The 21,637-nt window shown below is 37.6% G+C and overlaps 1 protein-coding gene across 4 annotated transcripts in view; it reads right to left on the reverse strand.

Moving 5' to 3' along the window:
• Nucleotides 1-21,637, reverse strand: part of LOC105468711 (FCH and double SH3 domains 2) — a 339,082-nt gene that overhangs the window by 257,760 nt on the left and 59,685 nt on the right. For all 4 annotated transcript variants that reach the window (XM_011718976.2, XM_011718974.2, XM_071075241.1 and 1 more), the window contains exon 3: nucleotides 11,188-11,233. In XM_011718976.2, coding sequence (XP_011717278.1) covers nucleotides 11,188-11,233 — 46 coding nt within the window. The remainder of the gene's footprint in view (nucleotides 1-11,187; nucleotides 11,234-21,637) is intronic.

The following is a 21,637-nucleotide window of genomic DNA, read 5'->3' on the forward strand; positions in this document are numbered from 1 at the left end:
AAAAATAATAAGATTTTTAAAAGTAACTTACAAAACAGGACACAGAAAATAATACTCAATTTTGCGCTGGTGGACTTTCTATCGTGATAGTTATCCTGTCGCCTTATTTGTTCTATAGGAGAAGATTGGCAGAAAGAAAAGCTCCAAATATATTCACCATTAATCTCCAATAGCATTAGACAGAAAGCTAACCACACACAGCTAAATTAAGCTACATTTTTAAGATTCTAAGCAGATGAAATTCACCAAAAAAGAACCCCCACCACATGCACATAACACTAACTTCTTGTATAGTATGCCCAAGTCTTCATAATTTTATTTCTTAAAAGAATAAAAATAGCAACAAATTTTAGGTGCAACAGTATAAATACCACAGGGTATTTGCCAACATGTCTATGTTTACTCTGTGTTTGTCCTTAAGCAAGGAGCCGCCCTGAAAGTCCACAATGTTTTCCTGCTCCTTCTCTCCAGCCACAGTAACCTTTTGTATCCTTCCTTCACTAGCAGCATTCTGCCAAAGACTACAGGAAGTACTTTAATACAGAGAACTTGCCTGTAGCAATTTCAGTTTGAGTACTGCAAATGATTTTACCAACATCTCAGTGGTTAGCTAATTGCAGTCAGAAGCCAGACTTGATTCTTCCCTAATATTTAATGTTGCTCAGTTATTCTTATATGACTTCTGTTTTCACAGATACATTTGTTATTTGTAGAAACAGATATGCAATACATCTGTTACTTCTGGAGAATTACAAAGTGAACTTCACAAACCATACTTAAAAATAAAACATTAATACTCTTGTAGGAAACTGAAACTGCCAAGCAACTTGAAAAAGTTCACTGCTTGAATCCCTCTACTTATACAAGTAAGGTTTTGCAATATTATTTTCTTTCTTTCTTCTAACATTGCCCTAAAGAGGTAATACAAGTTTACTTTCCATGTGCTTGAGGTAAAATTTTTGAAATTGCTGTCATATGATCAATCCCACTTTAATTTCCTTCACAACATTTTTCTATTGGGACGGCTCACCTGTATCTGTAAACCTCACAAATACTCAATCTTTTTAGTCAGTCAATCCTTTGCATAGAGGATAACAACATATACCCCTCGTAATAATTCTATAAAATCAATCTTTTTCTATAAAAGTCATTCTTTTCCAGTTGGCCATAATGCCATATAAGTGGCTTTGAAGAGAAAGAAGTTAATATATTTAACTGGAAGACCACATAAAATCAAAGAATAAAAACCCTATATATGCAAGGATTTTTTTTTCTTTTTTGAGCATTGCTATATCCACAGTCCCTAGACTTGTTATTGTTAAGATGTCAGTTCCCCCTAAATTGACTTAAAGATTCAAACCAAGTCCAATCAAAATATCAGGCAGCATATGGGGGAAATTAACAAACTGATTATAAAATGTATAAGAAAATACAAAGACAATAATAGTATAGGATCTTAAACTAACAGATATCAAGATTTATTGTTATAAAGACACAGTACTTAATGTCATACTGGGAAAAAAATATTTCAAAGATAGGTCAGTAGACTAGAATAAAAAGTCCAGAAACAGACTTACATACACAGTTAACTAATGTGCCACAAAATATCACTTCAATACAGTGCTGGAGTGCAGTCAGGGGAAATAAACTTTTCTATATGGATTTTCAGTTGAGGAAGCATAAAATATGCTTGCAAGACTACATAAAATCATAGAATAAAACTCTGTATGTGCAAGGACTTATGTGTGCAAGTATAAAATATGTGCAAGCATGAAATATGATTCCTCAACTGAATATCCATATAGAAAATGAAATCCTCACCCCAATACCATACCATATATGAAAATTTACTTCAGAAAGACCATAGAACTAAATGTGAAATATTAAACAACAAAAATTCCAGAACATTGCGTAATACACTTAGGGTGGGACTTTAGGATAGCAATATATCCTTAAGTAGGACATAAAGAGAGCACTGAATATAAAAGAAAAAAATAGGCCAGGCGCGGTGGCTCAAGCCTGTAATCCCAGCACTTTGGAAGGCCGAGACGGGCGGATCACGAGGTCAGGAGATCAAGACCATCCTGGCTAACACGGTGAAACCCCGTCTCTACTAAAAAATACAAGAAACTAGCCGGGCGCGGTGGCGGGCGCCTGTAGTCCCAGCTACTCAGGAGGCTGAGGCAGGAGAATGGCGTGAACCTGGGAGGCGGAGCTTGCAGTGAGCTGAGATCCGGCCACTGCACTCCAGCCTGGGCGGCAGAGCAAGACTCCGTCTCAAAAAAAAAAAAAAATATATATATATATATATATATTTCCTTAAAATTAAAACTTGTTTTCATCAAAAGAAACCATTAACAGATAAAAAGATACCAAACAAAACATTTCCACATGAAATTACAGAGGTATCTGTAATACATACATCTGACACAGGAGTCAAATTTGGAAAGTACAAAGAGATAGTATAAACTGGCCAGGCACAATGGCTCATGCCTGTAATCCCAGCACTTTGGGAGGCTGAGGTAGGAAGATCACCTGAGCTTAGGAGTTCAAGGTTGTAGTGAACTAGGATCATGCCACTGCACTCCAGCCTAGGTGACAGAGTGAGGCCCTGTCCCAAGGATGGACGGACGGACAGTGGGGAGGGAGGGAGGCAGGGAAAGAAAGACCATAAATCAGTAAGAGAAAAGCCAAGAAGAGACTTTAACAGGCACTTAATAACACAAAATATTTAAATGCCCAGTCAAGATATTAAAAGTTTCTCTACTTCATTAATCATCAGGAAAGTGTAAATCAAACCCACAATTCTTTACCATCATATATTCACGAGAAAGGCTAAAACGAAAACCACAGACAAAACCAAGTGTAGGTGAGGATTTAAAGCAATAACAACTCTCATTCACTGCTCACAGGATTGTAAATTGCAATAATCACCTTAGAAAACCATTTCATGGTATTTCCTAAAGCTGAACAACACATAACCTATGACACAATAATTCCATTCCTTACGTAAATACCCAATAGAACACATTCATATAGTCACCAAAAGATACATATAAGAATGCTCACAGTGGCACCATTCATAATGATTGATTATAGCCACTATGATTGTTATAATCAGAAACAACAGACAATGACAGGTATTAGCTAGGACATTACTAGAACTAGAACCTTCATGCATTGCAAAACGAGAATGCAAACACAATGCAAAGGGGTAATGCAAAATGATACAGTCAATTTGGAAAATAGTTTGCTCATTTGTTAAAAAGTTAAACATGGTGGGAGGCCAAGGGGGACGTATCACTTGAGGTCAGGAGTTCAAGACCAGCCTGACCAACATAGCGAAACCTAACTCTACTAAAAATACAAAAATTAGCTGGGAGTGGTGGTGCATGCCTGTAATCCCAGCTACTCAGGAGACTGAGGCATGAGAATCTCTTGAACCCAGGGGGCAGAAGTTTGCAGTAAGCCAAGATCACACCACTGACAAGACTGTCTCAAAAAACAATAATAAATAAAATCAACAAAGAAAAAGTTGTTAAACATGGGGGCCAGGTATGGTGGCTCACACCTGTAATCCCATCACAATGGGAGGCCGAGGTGGGTGGATCGTTTGAGTCCAGGAGTTCGAGACCAGCCTGGGCAACATGGCAAAACCTCATCTCTACTAAAAATACAAAAATTAGCCACGCATGGTGGTGCACACCTGTAGTCCCAGCTACTTGGGAGCCTGACACAGGAGAATCACCTGAGCCCAGGGAGGTCAAGGCTGCAGTGAGCCATGATCATACCACTTTACTCCAGCCTGGGCAACAGAGTGAGAACCCGTCTCAAAAACAAACAAAAAAATGTTAAACATAAAATCACCAAATGGCCTGAAAATTCTACTCTTAGTACATACCCAAGAAATATGAAAACATGTCTAAATAAAGACTAGAATATGAAATATGAAAACATGTCTAAATAAAGACTAATATGGTTATTAGGCAGCATTACACCTAACCAAATTTGAAACATGGGAAAATGGAAAGCAATCTAATGTTCACCAGTTGGTGAATGGATAAACAAAATGTTATATATCCGTGCCAAGAAACACTAGCCGCCAATAAAAAGGAATAAATTAATGATGCATGGTAAAACATGTAAGAACCTCAAAAAAATCTGCTAAGTGAAAGAAGACAGACAAGGAAGGAGACATACCATATGATTACATTTGTATGGTATGTCCAGAAGAGGCAATTTTATAGGACATAAAGCTGATGGTTACCTTGGGCTCAGGATAAAAGTAGAGACCGGCTTCAAACAGGCACAGGAAATGAACTGGAATAATGGCAATGTTCTAAAACTGAATTGTGCTGATTATGGCATAACTGTACGTTTGCTAAAAATCACTTAATTATATACTTAAGATAGATGAATCATTAATGGTATGTAAATTAAAAGTATACATAACATTTTTTCTTTTTTTTTTTTTTTTTTTGAGATGGAGTCTCGCTCTGTCGCCCAGGCTGGAGTGCAGTGGCGCAATCTCGGCTCACTGCAAGCTCCACCTCCTGGGTTCACGCCATTCTCCTGCCTCAGCCTCCCGAGTAGCTGGGACTACAGGCGCCCACCACCGCACCCGGCTAGTTTTTTGTATTTTTAGTAGAGACAGGGTTTCACCGTGTTAGCCAAGATGGTCTCAATCTCCTGACCTCATGATCCACCCACCTTGGCCTCCCAAAAGTATTTTTTAAAGTAACCAGCAAGGGATAGCAGGTGGGAAGCTATAAATGAAACAAATTTCGTAATGTACTGATACTAGTAGAAGCTGGGTAATAGCTAATAAGAGTTTGTTATGCTAGGCCCCGCGCAGTGGCTCACACCTGTAATCCCAGCACTTTGGGAGGCTGAGGCGGGTGGATCACGAGGTCAGGAGATCAAGACCATCCTGGCTAACACAGTGAAACCCCACCTCTACTAAAAATACAAAAAATTAGCCGGGCATGGTGGTGGGCACCTGTAGTCCCAGCTACTTGGGAGGCTGAGGCAGGAGAACGGCATGAACCTGGCAGGCGGAGCTTACAGTGAGCCAAGATCATGCCACTGCACTCCAGCCTGGGCAACAGAGCGAGACTCTGTCTCAAAAAAAAAAAAAAAAAAAGAGTTCGTTATGCTAATTCCTTCTACTTTCACATGTTTGAAAACTTTAATAATGTTTCTTTAAAAATTAAGAAAATGCAATTTTTTAAAAAATCAATAAAATATTTGAATAAACATCTGACCACAGACTATATACAGATGGCAAATAAACACATGAAAATGATGCTTAGCATCATTAGATATTGGGTAAATACAAATTAAAACCACAATAAATACTATTACACATCTACCATAATATCAAAACTAAGAAGACTAACTATACCTAATTGTTGAGGAGGACGTGGAGCACCTAGAACTCACATATACAGCTGGTGGGAACAAACTCCTTGGAATACAGTTTGGCAGTTATTTAAAAAGTTAAAAATGATTCAGCCATTCCACTCCACTTACCCAAGAGGAATGAAACCACTTAACCATACACAAATGTTTATAGCAACTTTATTTATAATATCCAAAAAAACAGAAATAACTCACAGGTCCATCAACAGGAAAATGGATAAACTGTGGTATATCCATATAATGGAATACTACACAGCAATAAAAAGAAATGAAATACTGATGCACACAGCAACATAAAGTACAAAATAGTTAATGCTAAATGAAGAAGCCAGCAGGGAGAGAGGGATTATAAGGATACACAAGAAAACTTTGGGGGCTTACAGATGTGTTCATTATCCTGCTTGTGATGCTAGTTTCACAGGTATATATTCATGCCAAAATTTATCAAATTATAAATTGTGTGGCTTATTGTGTATCAATTACATAACAATAAAGCTATTTTTTAAGTCAGTATAGGAGATTCCTTGAGTAGGAGTGAGGGCAGTAAAAGTAGGGTACAAGAGGAATTTCTGGGATGCTGTTAATGTGTTTCTTGACCTGGGTGCTAGTTATATGGATGTGTTTGCTTTGAAAATTCCTGAAGCTACATAATTATGACCTGTACACTTCTCTGTATGTATATGTCAATTTTGTTAAAGCTTATTAAAAAGAAAATGAGATACTACTATATACTCATCAAAATGTCAGTCTTTTTAATTTTAGAGAATACTAAACTTTAGCAAAGATATGAAGCAACTGGAACTCTCATACATTGCTGGTGAGAATGTAAACTGGTACAGTCACTTTGGAAAACTGGCTGTATCTACTAAAGTAGAACATACCACATGCCCAATGACCCAGCAGTTCTACTAGACATATACCAAAGAGAGATATGTTCATATGTCCACCTGAAGACATGTATAAAACCTTTGCTTAGAAGCCCTAGTCAAAACTCATACAAAACAAAAACAATAGGAATTTTCTTTATCAGTATAAATCGTGATATATTCATTCAGTGGACACGATAAAGTAAAGAAGAATGAACTACTACTACATGCAACAACATGCATGAAGCTTAAAAGCTGAATACTGAATGAAAGAAATCAGACACAGAAGGGTACATATTCTATGATGCCACTTAAGTTCAAAAATCAGAAATCCAAAAAATAACAACTATTCTGATTTAAAAAAAAAAAAAAAGTACCGGTTGCCATTGAAAGGTATGAATATTAACAGCTTCTGGGGCCCTGATAATGTTCTTGGGGGATAGGGGACTGTTCTTTTTTACAGACAAGGTCTCACTCTGTCACTGAGTCTGGAGTGCAGTGGTGCGATCACAGCTCACTGCACCCTTGAAATCCTGGACTCAAGTGATCCTCCTGCTTCAGTCTCCAAGTAGTTAGGACTACAGGCATGCACCACCTCGCCTGGCTAATTTTTTTTTATTTTTTATAGAGATGGGGTCTCACTATGTTGTCCAGGCTGGTCTGAGACTCCTGGTCTAAAGTGATCAATCTGCTCTGGCCTCACCAAGTGTTGGGATTACAGGCATAAGCTACTGCGCCTGGCCTGCTGGTAATGTTCTATATCTTAATCTGGATAACAGTTACATGAGTGTGTTCACAAAAATTTATCAGTGTACTAAGGACTTCTCCATCTTACTACAAATAGGCTATATTTCAACTTTTTAAAATTTATCTCCCAAAATTTTAACTCTACACTAAGCCAAAAGAGGTAAGAGAAATAAATAATTTTTTTTTCTTTTTTTTTGAGACAGTCTTGCTCTGTTGCCCAGGCTGGACTGCGGTGGTGCCATCTCGGCTCACTGAAACCTCCGCCTTCCGTTTCAAGTGATTCTCCTGCCTCAGCCTCCCGAGTAGCTGGGACTATAAGCGCCCATCACCACGCCCAGCTAATTTTTTTTGTATTTTTAGTAGAGGCAGAGTTTCACCATGTTGGTCAGACTGGTCTCGAACTCCTGACCTCGTGATCCGCCCACCTCAGCCTCCCAAAGTGCTGGGATTACAGGTGTGAGCCACTGCGCCTGGTCTAGAAGTAAATAATTTAAATAATGCAACTGTCCTCTCTGACCACATCCTGCCCTCATACAGGAAATGCAAATAAGCCTGAAATAATCAATGCATACTGGCAAAATCTACAGAAATAATATGTTAATTATTTCAGAGGTTTCTCTACTATTGACCAGAAGTAAAAACAATGTTTACACAACCAAAGAAAGAGGATAGAAATATCTGTGTCTATATACTCAGGAAATGAGTTGAAAATTAATTGGGAAAACATTAAAGAGTAAGAACTGAGAAGGATCATCTAAAGGGCAAATGTGATAAGTAACAAAAACAGGCAGTAAACTGGCTCTCTATAAATGGGCTTGATTGTCCCAAGCAGAGACACACTGGAGCATTTTAATTTCTGCATATGATTACTTTATAAAAATTTTTTAATGCATTATTAGATACCTTACATAGTTTACATACATTATTATATAGGATTGTATAAACAAAACCAGCTATACTCTATGTGAGAGACATTTAAATAAATTTTTCAGCCAGGCGCGGTAGCTCATGCCTCTAATTCCCAGTGCTCTGAGAGGCCAAGACAGGAGAATTACTTGAACCCAAGAGTTCGAGACCAGCCTGGGCAACAAAGTAAGACCCTTTCCCTACAAAATAAAAATACTAGATGGGCATGGTGGCACGCATCTGTAGTCCCAGCCACTCAGGAGCTGAGGCAGGAGGATCACATGATCCCAGGAGTTCAAGATTACACTAAGCTATGATTGTACCACTGCATTCCAGTCTGGGTGATAGAGCAAGACTCTGTGTCAAAAAAAAAAAAAAAAAGAAAGGAAAATTTTCAAGGGTAAATTTGACTTTGACCACTCTGTAAAATGTAATTCCACTGTACCTGCATACATACATATTTACACACAGATACATAGCATAAATATCTATGTGCATATATGTATTTGACCAAAAAAAGAAAGAGCAAGTTTAAATATATCATTTAGAGTTACAAAAGTAACAAAGGTACTAAAATAGTGCCACGATTATATTGAAAAGAGTAGGCTGGAGAGGAATGGCATAGTAAGTTTCTCATTTATTATAGGTAATCAAGTGATAATGTTTAGAATTGCTAAAGAGTCAGTTATAAGCATATTATTTAAAGATATAGAGGCTGGGTATGGTAATTCCAGCACTTTGGGAGGCTGAGGTGGGCAGATCACCTGAGGTCAGGAGTGCAAAACCAGCCTGGACAACATGGTGAAACTCTGTCTCTACTAAAAAGACAAAAATTAGCCAGGTGTGATGCAGGCACCTGTAATCCCAGCTGAGGCAGGAGAATCGCTTAAACCCAGGAGGCGGAAGTTGCAGTGAGCCAAGATTGCACCACTGCACTCCGGTTTTTCCTGGGTGACAGAGCAAGAAGACTCCATCTCAAAAAAGAAAAAAAAAAAAAAAAACAACTTTAAATCTTGTTACAGAAGACTATATCATATAAAAGTTTTGATTTTCTATTAAAATTTTTAAAGTACATCATAGACTTTTTTTCTTTCTTTTTATTTATTTATTTTTAGACAGGGTTTCACTCCCATCGCCTAGGCTGGAGTGCAATGGCACTATCTCAGCTCACTGCAATCTCCAGCTCCAGGGCTCAAGCAATTCTCCTGCCTCAGCCTCCCTAGTAGCTGGGATTACAACCATGTGCCACCGCCCTTGGCTAAAATAGCGTATCATAGACTTTCATCTCAAATTTATAAATATATATGTAGTGTATGTTTACATGTATGAGAGTGTATTTGTAAAGGGCATCATAACTGTTGCTATTTCACAGGTTTGAGAGGATCAAACCAGATAACATACATAAAATACTCACAGCATGGTACAAAGGATTCAATAAATGTCAGCTATCATTACTAGTATTTATTATACAGGCATAGAAAAAGCATTCAATACTGAGTGCAGTGACTCACGCCTGTAATCTCAGCACTCTGGGAGGCCGAGGTGGGTGGATCACCTGAGGTCAGGAGTTCGAGACCAGCCTGGCCAACATGGCAAAACCCCGTCTCTATTAAAAATACAAAAATCGGCTGGGTGCAGTGGCTCATGCCTGTAATCCCAGCACTTTGGGAGGCCGAGGCAGGCGGATCACACAGTCAAGAGATTGAGACCATCCTGGCCAACATGGTAAAACCCCGTCTCTACTAAAAATACAAAAAAATTAGCTGGGCGTGGTGATGTGTGCCTGTAATCTCAGCTACTCAGGAGGCTGAGGCAGGAGAATCGCTTGAACCCGGGAGGCAGAAGTTGCAGTGAGCCGAGATCGCGGCACTGCACTCCAGCCTGAACGAAAGAGTGACTCCATCTCAAAAAAAAAATAAAGAAAGAAAGAAAAAGCATTCAACAGAAATATTAAAACTGATGCTATTCACTATGTAAAGCACTTGATACATAATAAGCACTCAACAACTACTGATTGAACCAATGAACTAATTAGTTCTGTCTAGCTTTCAAGGAATAGGTGATTTTCTTCTAAGATTATCAAATCAAAAATAAAGGCAGACAGCTACCAAATTAACTATAATGAAATTAGAATTTTATTAAAAAATCTGACAAAGCCTAAAAGAGTCATGCCCCAATCTCTCATTATTTATAATGAGAATAACAATAGTAGCAGCAATAGTGGTTACCATGTAGAAAATTTACTCTATGTTAATTTTTCCTTCTAACAATCTCCCATATTTTAAAATTTTTGCTACAAAGACAACTTTTACAATTTGCAGAAGTAAGTAACAATTTTAGAATACTACCCCACAGATAAAGTAATTGTTTAAAGGGTCAAAATTTCCAAATTGTATTAAATTATCTTTGTACATGAAAGAGTAGTTATTAATTCTTACACAACCACAAAATGATATATCAACATAATTTTTTCTTGTCACATTTAGTAATCTGGACTGCACTAAAGGTCTAAGTAAAATTAAAGAAGGAAATGCTTCAATTTTCCTAGGAAAAGCTCCATGTCATCCACTGAAAGCATTATTACTCTTTATCAACACAGTCATAATGAGAACCAAATGCCTGATGAAAAATTAACCTTCCATAAACTGCAGAGAATGGGGCATATAAAGAAGAATAAATCAACATACTTGTAAAAAGTATCATTATTCATACTTGTAAATACTTTACAAATATTATAAATAATACCTCCTCCAGGTTTACAACCTTCTTTATAACGATTCAAACAGAGCAAAGTTGGGGATCAAAGTGAGAGAGAAGTAACAAGAAAAGGGCTGGGCACAGTGGCTCATGCCTATAATCCCAACACTTTGGGAGGCCAAGACGGGCGGATCACGAGGCCAAGAGATTGAGACTGTTCTGGCCAACATGGTGAAACCCCGTCTCTACTAAAAATACAAAAATTAGCTGGGCGTGGTGGCACATGCCTGTAGTCCCAGCTACTCAGGAGGCCGAGGCAGGAGAATTGCTTGAACCTGCGAGGTGGAGGTTGCAGTGAGCCAATATCGCGCCACTGCACTCTAGCCTGGCGACAGAGCGAGACTCCATCTCAGAAAAAAAAAAAAACAAGAAAGAAATAACAAGAAAAGGAGGGCATAGGGATACTATGGCTTGTCTCCAACAACCATTTCTGTCCTTAAGCCACGGAAAATAAGTATACCTAGAATGGGACCTCCAATTCCAAGCTTACCTGTGCATACTCTCTTTCAATAGCAGCCTTCTTCTGACTGAATGTCCTAAAAATACAAAGAAAAATTAATTATCAGAAGGATAACTTAATAATTTCATGTAAATCTATCAACACACCTTCAAATACTGCCTGGTAAGATATGTGAGGGAAAGGTCAATATTTTATTCATTTTTATGTCCTTAGGAATACTGCTAACAGCATGGTCTCTACAGTCAGAGGATCTACATTCAAACCCCAGCTCTACCACCAACTAGCTGTATGACCTTGGCCAAGTCACTTCACTTCTCTCTTCCTCAGTTTCCTCCTTGCTAAAATGGGGATAATAACAGTACTCACCTCATAAGGATATTATAAAATTTAGTTACTTGAAATACATAAAGCACTCAAAATAGTGCCTACCACATGGTAAAATCTATATAAATGTCGGCTACTGTTACAAGAATAGCTACTATATATTAGGCACTAAAGATGTTTACTGGACTTAACCAATGTAAGAGGGAACTAATGAAAACAAGGTGAAAATCAAATTTGATTGGCTTCTGAATATGAAAAATGCTCAAAATGGTGGAATGATGAGAGCATACTTTCCATACATGTATTATATTTCAAAGATTCTAAAGTATACCCTTTTCTTTTTTTTTTGTTTTTTGTTTTGTTTTGTTTTTTTACAGACAGGGTCTTGTTCTGTTGCCTAGGCTGGAGTGCAGCAGTGAATAAGGTCCTCGCTCACTGTAGCCTTTAATTCCTGGCTCAAGAGATCTTCCCACCTCTGCCTCCGAAGTGGCTGGGACTACAGGTGCACACCACCACATCTGGCTAATTTTTAAATACTTCTTGTAGAGATGGAGTCTTGTTATGTTTCCCAGACTGGTCTTGAACTCCTGGCCTCAAAGCAATACTCCTGCCTTGGCCTCCCAAAGCACTGGGATTACTGGCATGAGTCAATGCACTTAGCCAGTACATCCTTTACCTATATTAACATTTATGATACTGGAATGCATCTTTTAATGATGATTGGCAGTATTTTCCTCTATCTTAATGGTATATAAAATAACAGTGTACCTTACAAACATAAGCATTGTAGAGTCAACAAAATGTGGTACTATTAACAATTTACCTTGAATATCCTGAGTTTAAAGACTTTACCAGTATGTGCCAGGAATCAGTGCTCTTAAAATCACTGCACCAGCGCAAAGACATGAGAGTAAGAAGTAGAAAAAAAAAAAAAAAAAAAAAGGAAAGCACTGAAATAAAGAAAAAGGCAAGAAACCAAAATTCTCACCTTAGAAATCATTTAAATTCACCAAAAGACTTGATTTCTTATATAAAAATATAACTGTTTAAGATCTTATATTTGTTTTGAATAAATAACTAATTTCTTAATTTCAAAATGACGAAAGGAAGAAGTCTCATTTTAAACATAAAGATTCACGCTTATTCAAGGGTGCTTCAAATGGCCAACACAATAAAACGAAGACTATATTATCTTTTTAAATGTTTATTTAAAAAAAAAAAAGTCTCCAGTGGATTCAAGGTTAAAAAATGAGAGAGGATTCTGGGAAGATGGCAGCTTAGTCAACACCAGGAATCTGACTCCCAGGCTAGGTAACAATTGCACTGGCAGAATGAATCATGTAACCATTTTGGAACTAGGAGCCATGAAGGCTTGCAACATCCAGGGGAAGCCTTGGATGATAAATTATGATTAATTTTGGCCAATTTCAGCCCTTAGCACAGTGGCAGCCACCACCTCCCACCCCTAAAACCATGGCAGGCAATCATGCATATGTTTCTGGAGCAGCTTGCAAATAGCTACCACAGGGAGGGTGGGCAAAAAGGACCCTGACCTTAAAATATTGGGGCTCTGTGCTCTGACCTCAGATTACCACTTCTGATCATGGAGGTGCAGAAAGAGAGGGGGTGACCACTGTTGTTGCATTTCCCTCAGCATTGATGCAAGTTCCTCTCCTTCTCACTGAAGTGACTTTCGGAGGATTTAAAGAACTGACGCCTTTTCCTTCTCTCTTAATTTTTCTCTTTTTTCCCTTGTGAGAGCCACATCTTGAAGACATTCTAAAGCAACCACATTTAAGGGAGAAATTGGAAAGTCACCACAGAAGCCCACGGGAAGGTGCAGGTTCACAAAAGATTTCAGAAGACCTGATTTTAACACCTCAGGTACAGCTCAGTACAGACTACCTAGAACATTTAAAAACTTTTTAACTATCAAAAAAAAAAAAAAAAAAAAAAATCCCTGGGCAAGGAGGGGAATCTGATTTGCAGAATTACCACAATTCTGGTATTCTGGTTCTGGTTCAAGTTGATGTTTGAAAAAAAAAAAAAATTAGAGCAGAGTTACCACATTATTACATTCAAATCTCCACTTTTCAACAAAAATCACAAGGCATGCTAAGAAGGAGAGAAGTATGGCCCATTCAAAGGGAAAAATAAGCCAATACAAATTGTCCCTGAAAAAGAATTGATGGCAGATCTACTAAACAAAGATACTAAAACAATGGTTTTAAAGATGTTCAAAGAATTAAAGGTCAAAATGGTAAAACTAAAGAAAACTATGTGTGGGCAAATTGTAAATATGAAAAGAAAGCAGTGCTATGGGGGAAATTTATAGCTTCAAATACCTACATTATTTTACAAGATGAGGCTGGGTGCAGTGGCTCACGCCTGTAATCCCAGCATTTTGAGAGATAGAGGTGGGTGGATCACTTGAGGCCAGGAGTTGGAGACAGGCTTGGCCAACATGGCAAAACTCCGTCTTTACTCAAAATACAAAAACTAGCCGGGCAAGTGGCGCATGCCTATAGTCCCAGCTACTCAGGAGGCTAAGGCAGAAGAATTGCTTGAGCCCGGGAGGCAGGGGTTTCAGTGAGCCAAGACAGCACCACTGCACTCCAGCCTGGGCAAGAGAGCAAGACTCCATCTCAAAACAAACAAACAAAAAAACACAAAAGATCAATCTCAAATCAACAACCTAACTTTACAGCTTAAGGAACTAGAAAAAGAACAAATTAAACCCCAAGTGAGCAGAAAGAAGGAAATATTAATAATAAAGATTAGAAAAGAGATAAACGAAGACAGTAGAAAAATAATACAGAAAATCAATGAAACCAAAAGTTGGTTCTTCAGAAAGACCAACAAAATTGACAAACTTTACCTAGATGGACTTATAGAAAAAAAGGGAAAACACTAATTACCAAAATCAGAAATGAAAGTGGTAAACACTACTACTGTTCTATAGAAGTAAAAAGATTGTAAGAGTATTATAAGCAACTGTACACCAGCAAATTAGATAACCTAAATGAAAACAGGGAAGTAATCCAAGTGTCCAAGAAATGAATGGATAAATACAATGTGTTATATACAATGAAATACTATTCAGCTTTAAAAAGGAAGACAAATCTGATATATGCTACAATATGGATGAACCTTAAGAATATTATGCAAAGTGAAGTAAGTAAATCAAAACAACACAAATATTGTATGATTCCAATTATATAAAGTCCTACAGTTAACTGTAAAACAGCCTCAGGCAGTAAAAGGCATTGTATCATAGGAGATGACAGCTCCATGCATGGTACTACCCCTGAAGACCTCCCATGAGACAAGATGTGAAGGCAGAAGACAATAATATTGATGATTCTATGTAGGCCTTAGTTAACGTATATGTGTCTTTATTTTTGACAAAAAAATTTTTAAAGTACAAAAAAATAAAAATTTGTAAAAATAGTCAAAAGCTTATAAAGATATAAAGAAAATATTTTTATATAGTTGTACAATGTGTTTTAAGCTAAGTGTTATTTCAAAAGTCAAAAAGCTTTTTTTTAACTTACAAGTTTATAAAGTAAAAAAGTTATAGTAAGCTAAGGTTAATTTATTTATTACTGAAGAAAGAAAAGTTTTTGGGCCGGGCATGGTGGCTCACCCTGTAATCCTAGCACTTTGGGAGGCCAAGTCAGGTGGATCACTTGAGGTCAGGAGTTCGAGACCAGCCTGGCCAACATGGTGAAACCCCATCTCTACTAAAAATACAAAATTTAGCCAGGCATGGTGGCACATGCCTGTAGTCCCAGCTACTCGTAAGGCTGAGGCTGGAGAATTGCTTGAATCCACTGCAGAGGTTTCAGTGGGCCAAGATCGCGCCTCTGCACTCCAGCCTGGGCAACAGAGTGAGGCTTTATCTCAAAAAAAAAAAAAAAAAAAAGTTTTTAAAATAAATTTAGTGCAGCCTAAAGTGTACAGTGTAACAAATAAATAGTCTACAGCAGTGTACATTAGTTTCCTAGACCTTTACATTCACATGCCACTCACTGACTCACCCAGAGCAACTTCCAGTCTCATAAGCTCCATTCATGGCAAGTGCCCTACACAGTAATACCATTTTTCATCTTTTTCCATCTGTCTCCCAGGCTGGAGTGCAGTGGCGCAATCATAGCTTACTCTAACTTTGAACTCCGGTGCCCAAGTGATCCCCTCACCTCAACCTCCTAAGTAGCTAGGACTACAGGCACATGCCACCAGGTGTGGCTAATTGTTGTTATTGTTCCATTCCTTACTATGTTCCCTAGGCTGGTCCTGAATTCCTGGCCTCAAGCAATCCTCCTGCCTTGTCCTCTCAAAGTGCTAGGATTACAGGCATGAGCCACACTGCCCAGCCCATTTTTTAATCTTTCATACCATATTTTTGTTGTATCTTTCTTATAGTTAGATATGTTTCGATATATAAATACTTACCATTGTGTTACAGCTGCCTGTGGTATTCAGTACAGTAACATGCTGTTCAGATTTGTAGCCCAGGAGCAATAGGCTATACCATATAGCTTAGATGTGTAGTAGGCTATAGTTTGTGTAAGTGTACTCCATGATGTTCACACAATGACAAAATTGCCTAACAATGCACTTCTTAGAATGTATCCCCATCATCAAGCAATGCATGATTGTATATATACATATGTGTGTGTGTGCGTGTGTGTGTGTGTGTATGTATACTAAAATAGTAATGAAAGTGTTCTCTGGGTCATGGTATTACAGGCTTTCTTTACTTTCTTCTTTTGCTTTCCATAATTTCTGGTGTTGTAGTAAACATATAATGCTTGAAAAAATAAGTCCTTTATTCAAAAAAATGCAAATTCATAAACATGTACACATACTTTTTTTACACCCATGTTGTTTTTCTATAATTGGACTAAGAACAGGAAACAACAGGTGCTGGAGAGGATGTGGAGAAATACGAACACTTTTACACTGTCGGTGGGACTGTAAACTAGTTCAACCATTGTGGAAGACAGTGTGGCAATTCCTCAAGGATCTAGAACTAGAAATACCATTTGACCCAGCAAGCCCATTACTGGGTATATATCTAAAGGATTATAAATCATGCTGCTATAAAGACACATGCACACGTATGTTTACTGCAGCACTATTCACAATAGCAAAGACCTGGAACCAACCCAAATGCCCATTAAGGATAGACTGGATTAAGAAAATGTGGCACATAAACACCATGGAATACTACACAGCCATAAAAAAGGATGAGTTCATGTCCTTTGTAGAGACACGGATGAAGCTGGAAACCATCATTCTCAGCAAACTATCCCAAGGACAGAAAACCAAACACCGCATGTTCTCACTCATAGGTGGGAATTGAACAATGAGAATACTTGGACACAGGAAGGTGAACATCACACACCGGGGCCTGTCGGGGGCAGGGGGAGAGGGGAGGGATAGCATTAGGAGATATATCTAATGTAAATGACGAGTTAATGGGTGCAGCACACCAACATGGCACATATATGCATATGTAACAAACCTGCACATTGTGCACATGTACCCTAGAACTTAAAGTATTATAATAAATAAATAAATGAAAAAAAATTGGACTAAGAAATTATGACCAGCACTACCAAATGTTATCTCGCTACCCACTACAAATACCCGAGCAAACGACACTAATTAAAATGAACTAGCTCACATTTTTACCATTTAAACATTTTTTAAAAATCTAAAAATCCTACCTATATATTGTAGATGATTGGATTTTTTTGTATCTCACAAAAGACAAAAGGAAATACGTAAATTATGTATTTATTACCCTTTTAAGTTTATACATAACTCATTTTAAAATAAGGACATTTAAAATAAGTCCACAAGAAAAAGGAATAGCTTTTGTACCCTTGATGTGCATATCAACTAATTTAAATATTCTCAGTAGCATTTTTAGTTTTAGTAAAAAGTTACTTGTCTACCAACTAATTTCCTGTTTTAAAGCAAAAAAACAAATCTGGGATACCAACTACTTAAAATTCACATAACATATATTTGGAAATCTATTCATTATAATGTATCATTATGTATCAAGAGAGCACAGCAAAAGAAACCTGATAATCTCCATATAAGATGAAAAGGCATTTGCTAAAATTCTGAATCAATGTCTCATAAAACTTTTAAAAAATATTAATGGGTGCTATAACAAAACAAACAATAACAAGTATTGGCAAGTATGTGAAGAAATCAGAACTCTCATACAGTGCTAGTGGAAATGTAAATGGTGCAGGTTCTGTGGAAAACAGTCTGGGAATTCCCAAACTGGTTAAACACATCATTAGCATATGATTCAACAATTCTATTCCTAGGTGTCTATCCAGGAAAACTTAAAACACATGTCCACACAAAAACTGGTAAATGAATGTTCACAGCAGCATTATTCATAATATCCAAACAGTGCAAACAACCCTCATGTCCATCAACTGATGAATGTATAAACAAGATGTGATATATTTATATAATGGAATGTTATTCAGCCATAAGAAGGAATGAAGCACTGACACATGCTACAATATGGATGAACCTCAATAACATAAGTGAAAGAAAACGGATGCAAAAGGCCAAATATTTTAGAATTTCATTTATACAAAGTGTCTACAATGAGCAAGTCCAGAGAGACAAAAAGTAAATTAGTGATTGCCAAGGCCTGGGAGATTGAGAAAAACTTTGCCATTAATCCAAAAGTACAGTATTTTTAACTGGATAAACATTTTCATACAGAAAAATGAGCATGTAAAAAGAGCCACAAAAATTCTGAGAAAGAGTAATATTAAAAAAAAAAAAGCCTACCCTTACCAGATGTTAAAAATTTTAAAGTGACAGTAATTAATGGAACATAAGTAGACAGAGTAATAAAAGATAAGTTAGGAATCAGGAATATATCTAAATGTATCTAGAAATTTAGTAACTGAAAATTCTGAGGGGAAAAAAGATGCATTATCAGTAAATTGTGTTGGGATAACTTGATAGGAAGATCTAATGTTAAGTAAACAAAAAATGTACAGAATAATGTATACTATCTTTTCAAATAAAAACGTTTACACATATATATATGGTAATTATAATACTTCTCAATTACAGCATTTCCTCATGTGAAAATCCATCCTGTGCAAAAATGCCTACTCTGGTTCCCTTAGAAATCACTGTGACAGAACTCCCTAAAATATTACACATGAGACTAGCCTAACAAGGGCTCCACATGAAGAAACTGGCAGCAGCAGTAGAAGAAAGACCTTCTACTACATTCCTGTTTGTACTATTTGAATGTAAACTATGTGCATATGTATAATGCATATTTTTATTGAGATGAAATTCACATAATATACAATCAACTGTTTTAAAGTGAACAACTCAGTGACATTTAGTGCATTCACAAATGTTGTACAACCACTACCATCTCTCCCTAATTTCAAACTTTTTCATCACCCCAGAACACTCCAGACCCATTAAATAATCACACTTCATTCCCCTTTCTTCTCCTCCCTTGTCAACTACTAATCTAATTTCTTGTCTCTACAAATTTGCCTATTCTGGGTATTTCATATGAAAGAAATTATATGTGACCTTTTGTGTCTGACTTCATTCACTTAGCATACATTTGTAAGGTTTATACAAGTTGTAGTATATATCAATACTTCATTTCTTTTTATGGTTGAATAATGTTCCATTTTATGGGTATACCACAATTTGTTTATTCATTCATTTATCGATAGACATTTGGGTTTCCACATCTTGAGTATTATGGATAAAAATGCTGCTATCCACATTCATGTATAAATCTGTATGTAAAGATACATTTTTAGGCCAGGCGCACTGGCTCACACCTGTAATCTCAGCACTTCGGGAGGCCAAGGCAGGCAGATCACTTGAGGTCAGGAGTTTGAGACCAGCCTGGCCAACATGGTGAAACCCCATCTCCACTAAAAATACAAAAAAAAAAAAAAAAAAATAGCCAGGTGTAGTGGCAGTTGCCTGTAATCCCAGCTACACGGGAGGCTAAGGCAGGAGAATCACTTGAACCCGGGAGGTGGAGGCTGCAGTGAGCCAAGATCGTGCCACTGCACTCCAGCCTGGGCCACACAGCAAGACTCCATCTCAAAAAAAAAAAAAAAAAGAAAAGAAAAGAAAAGAAAGCAAATACCACTTCCAGGCAGACTTATAGAATGTCAAACCACATTCACATGTTATGCCCCAGCTAAGTTTCTTAAAAGGACCAGTAGGCTCATGATTTCATGTTCTAGCAAATGTGGTCTTTTCCACTTGGAATTTCCTCCCCTGTTATTTGGCCTAACTCTTCTTCATTCTTTAAAACCTAGCTGAGGCTGGGCGTGGGGGCTCACACCTGTAATCCCAGCACTTAGAGAGGCCAAGGCAGGTTGATGACTTGAGGTCAGGAGTTCGTGACCAGCCTGGTCAGCATGGTGAAACCCCATCTCTACTAAAAATACAAAAAATTAGCTGGGCGTGGTGGTGTGCACCTGTAATCCCAGCTACTCAGGAGGCTGAGGCAGGAGAATGGTTTGAACCTGGGAAGCGGAGGTTGCAGAGAGCTGAAATTGTGTCACTGCACTCCAGCTTGAGCGACAGACTCAGTCTCAAAAAAACAAACAAAAACAAAAACAAAAAAACCTAGCTGAAAATATGATCTCATCTGAGAAGCCCTCCTGAATTCCACTTGTGATCCAGCTATACCTCCTCTGAGATCCTCCAGCATCTTCTTTTTTAGAGGTAGGGTCTTGCTCCATCACTAAGGCTGGAGTGTAGTGGTGCAATCATAGCTCACAGCAGACTCTAACACATGAGATGAAGTCATCCTCCCTCCTTAGCCTCCCAAATAGCTGGGACTACAGGTGCACATCACCACACCTGGCTAATTTTTTAAAATTTTTTTGTAGAGATGGGGTCTTGCTATGTTGCTGAGGCTGATCTCAAACTTCTGGCTTCCAGTGATTCTTCCGCCTCAGCTTCCCAAAGTGCTAGGATTACAGGCGTGAGCCACCACACCTGGCTGATGAATGTTAAGAATAAAGATAGGACTGGGTGCGGTGGCTCGTGCCTGTAATCCCAACACTTTGGGAGGCTGAGTCAGGCGGACAACCTGAGGTCAGGAGTTCAAGCCCAGTCTGACCAACATGGCAAAACCCTGTCTCTACTAAAAATACAAAAATTAGCCAGGTGTGGTGGCGCACATCTGTAATCCCAGCTACCCGGGAGGCTGAGGCAAGATAATCACTTGAACCCCGGAGGCAAAGGTTGCAATGAACCAAGACTGCACCAATGCACTCCAGCCTGGGCTAGAGAGCGAGACTCTATCTCCCCGCACCAAAAAAAAAAAAAAAAAAGAAAGAATAAACAAATCTACCAGAATGGTAAAAATTAGACTGAACTATAGCAATGAGGATAAAGGGCAATGAAACTCTAACATGTTGTTAGTGGGAATGTAAAACGGTACAACCACTTGGGGAAAAGTCTGGTCTTACATTAAACTTACAATTATTTTGATATAACAATTCCAATACTAGTTATATACCAAGGGAAATGAAAACATTTCCACAAAAACACTTGTACAAAAATATTTATACCATCTTTAGTCATAAATAGCCAAAAACAGTCCAGTTGTCCATCAATGGGATCATGGATAAACAGTAACATATTTATTCTTAAACTGAGTAAAGCTCAGTAACAAAAACAAATAAACAAGATGACCACTTCATTTTTGCTACGATACTTTTATAAATGACACTGCTTAAATATACCTAATATTAGTATATAAAAAATTTTTAGCATGGGCAGCAAACTTGTGTAAGGGAACTAGTGCTTTTATTACCAGCAAATTGATAATTGTTTCATAAAGAAATCTCTTAATTTTGTTCTGGAATACAGTAGCTGTTTGTAAAGGTATTATTACAGTAAATATTGCAATAGCACTAAAATGATGACCTGAGAATACAAACAAAAAAATTTTTTTAACAAGACAAGCAGAACAAACAACTGAAGCCATGTAAGTCTGGCAGAAAGCAAATTATTTGGCTCCTAATAAAAAATATTACTTCTCTAACATCCATTGAATATCTTCTGGATTTCATGTATTCTACTAAATATGCACTGAGAA

This window comes from Macaca nemestrina, chromosome 12 (genome assembly GCF_043159975.1).
Source record: "Macaca nemestrina isolate mMacNem1 chromosome 12, mMacNem.hap1, whole genome shotgun sequence".
Classification (NCBI taxonomy): Eukaryota; Metazoa; Chordata; class Mammalia; order Primates; family Cercopithecidae; genus Macaca; species Macaca nemestrina.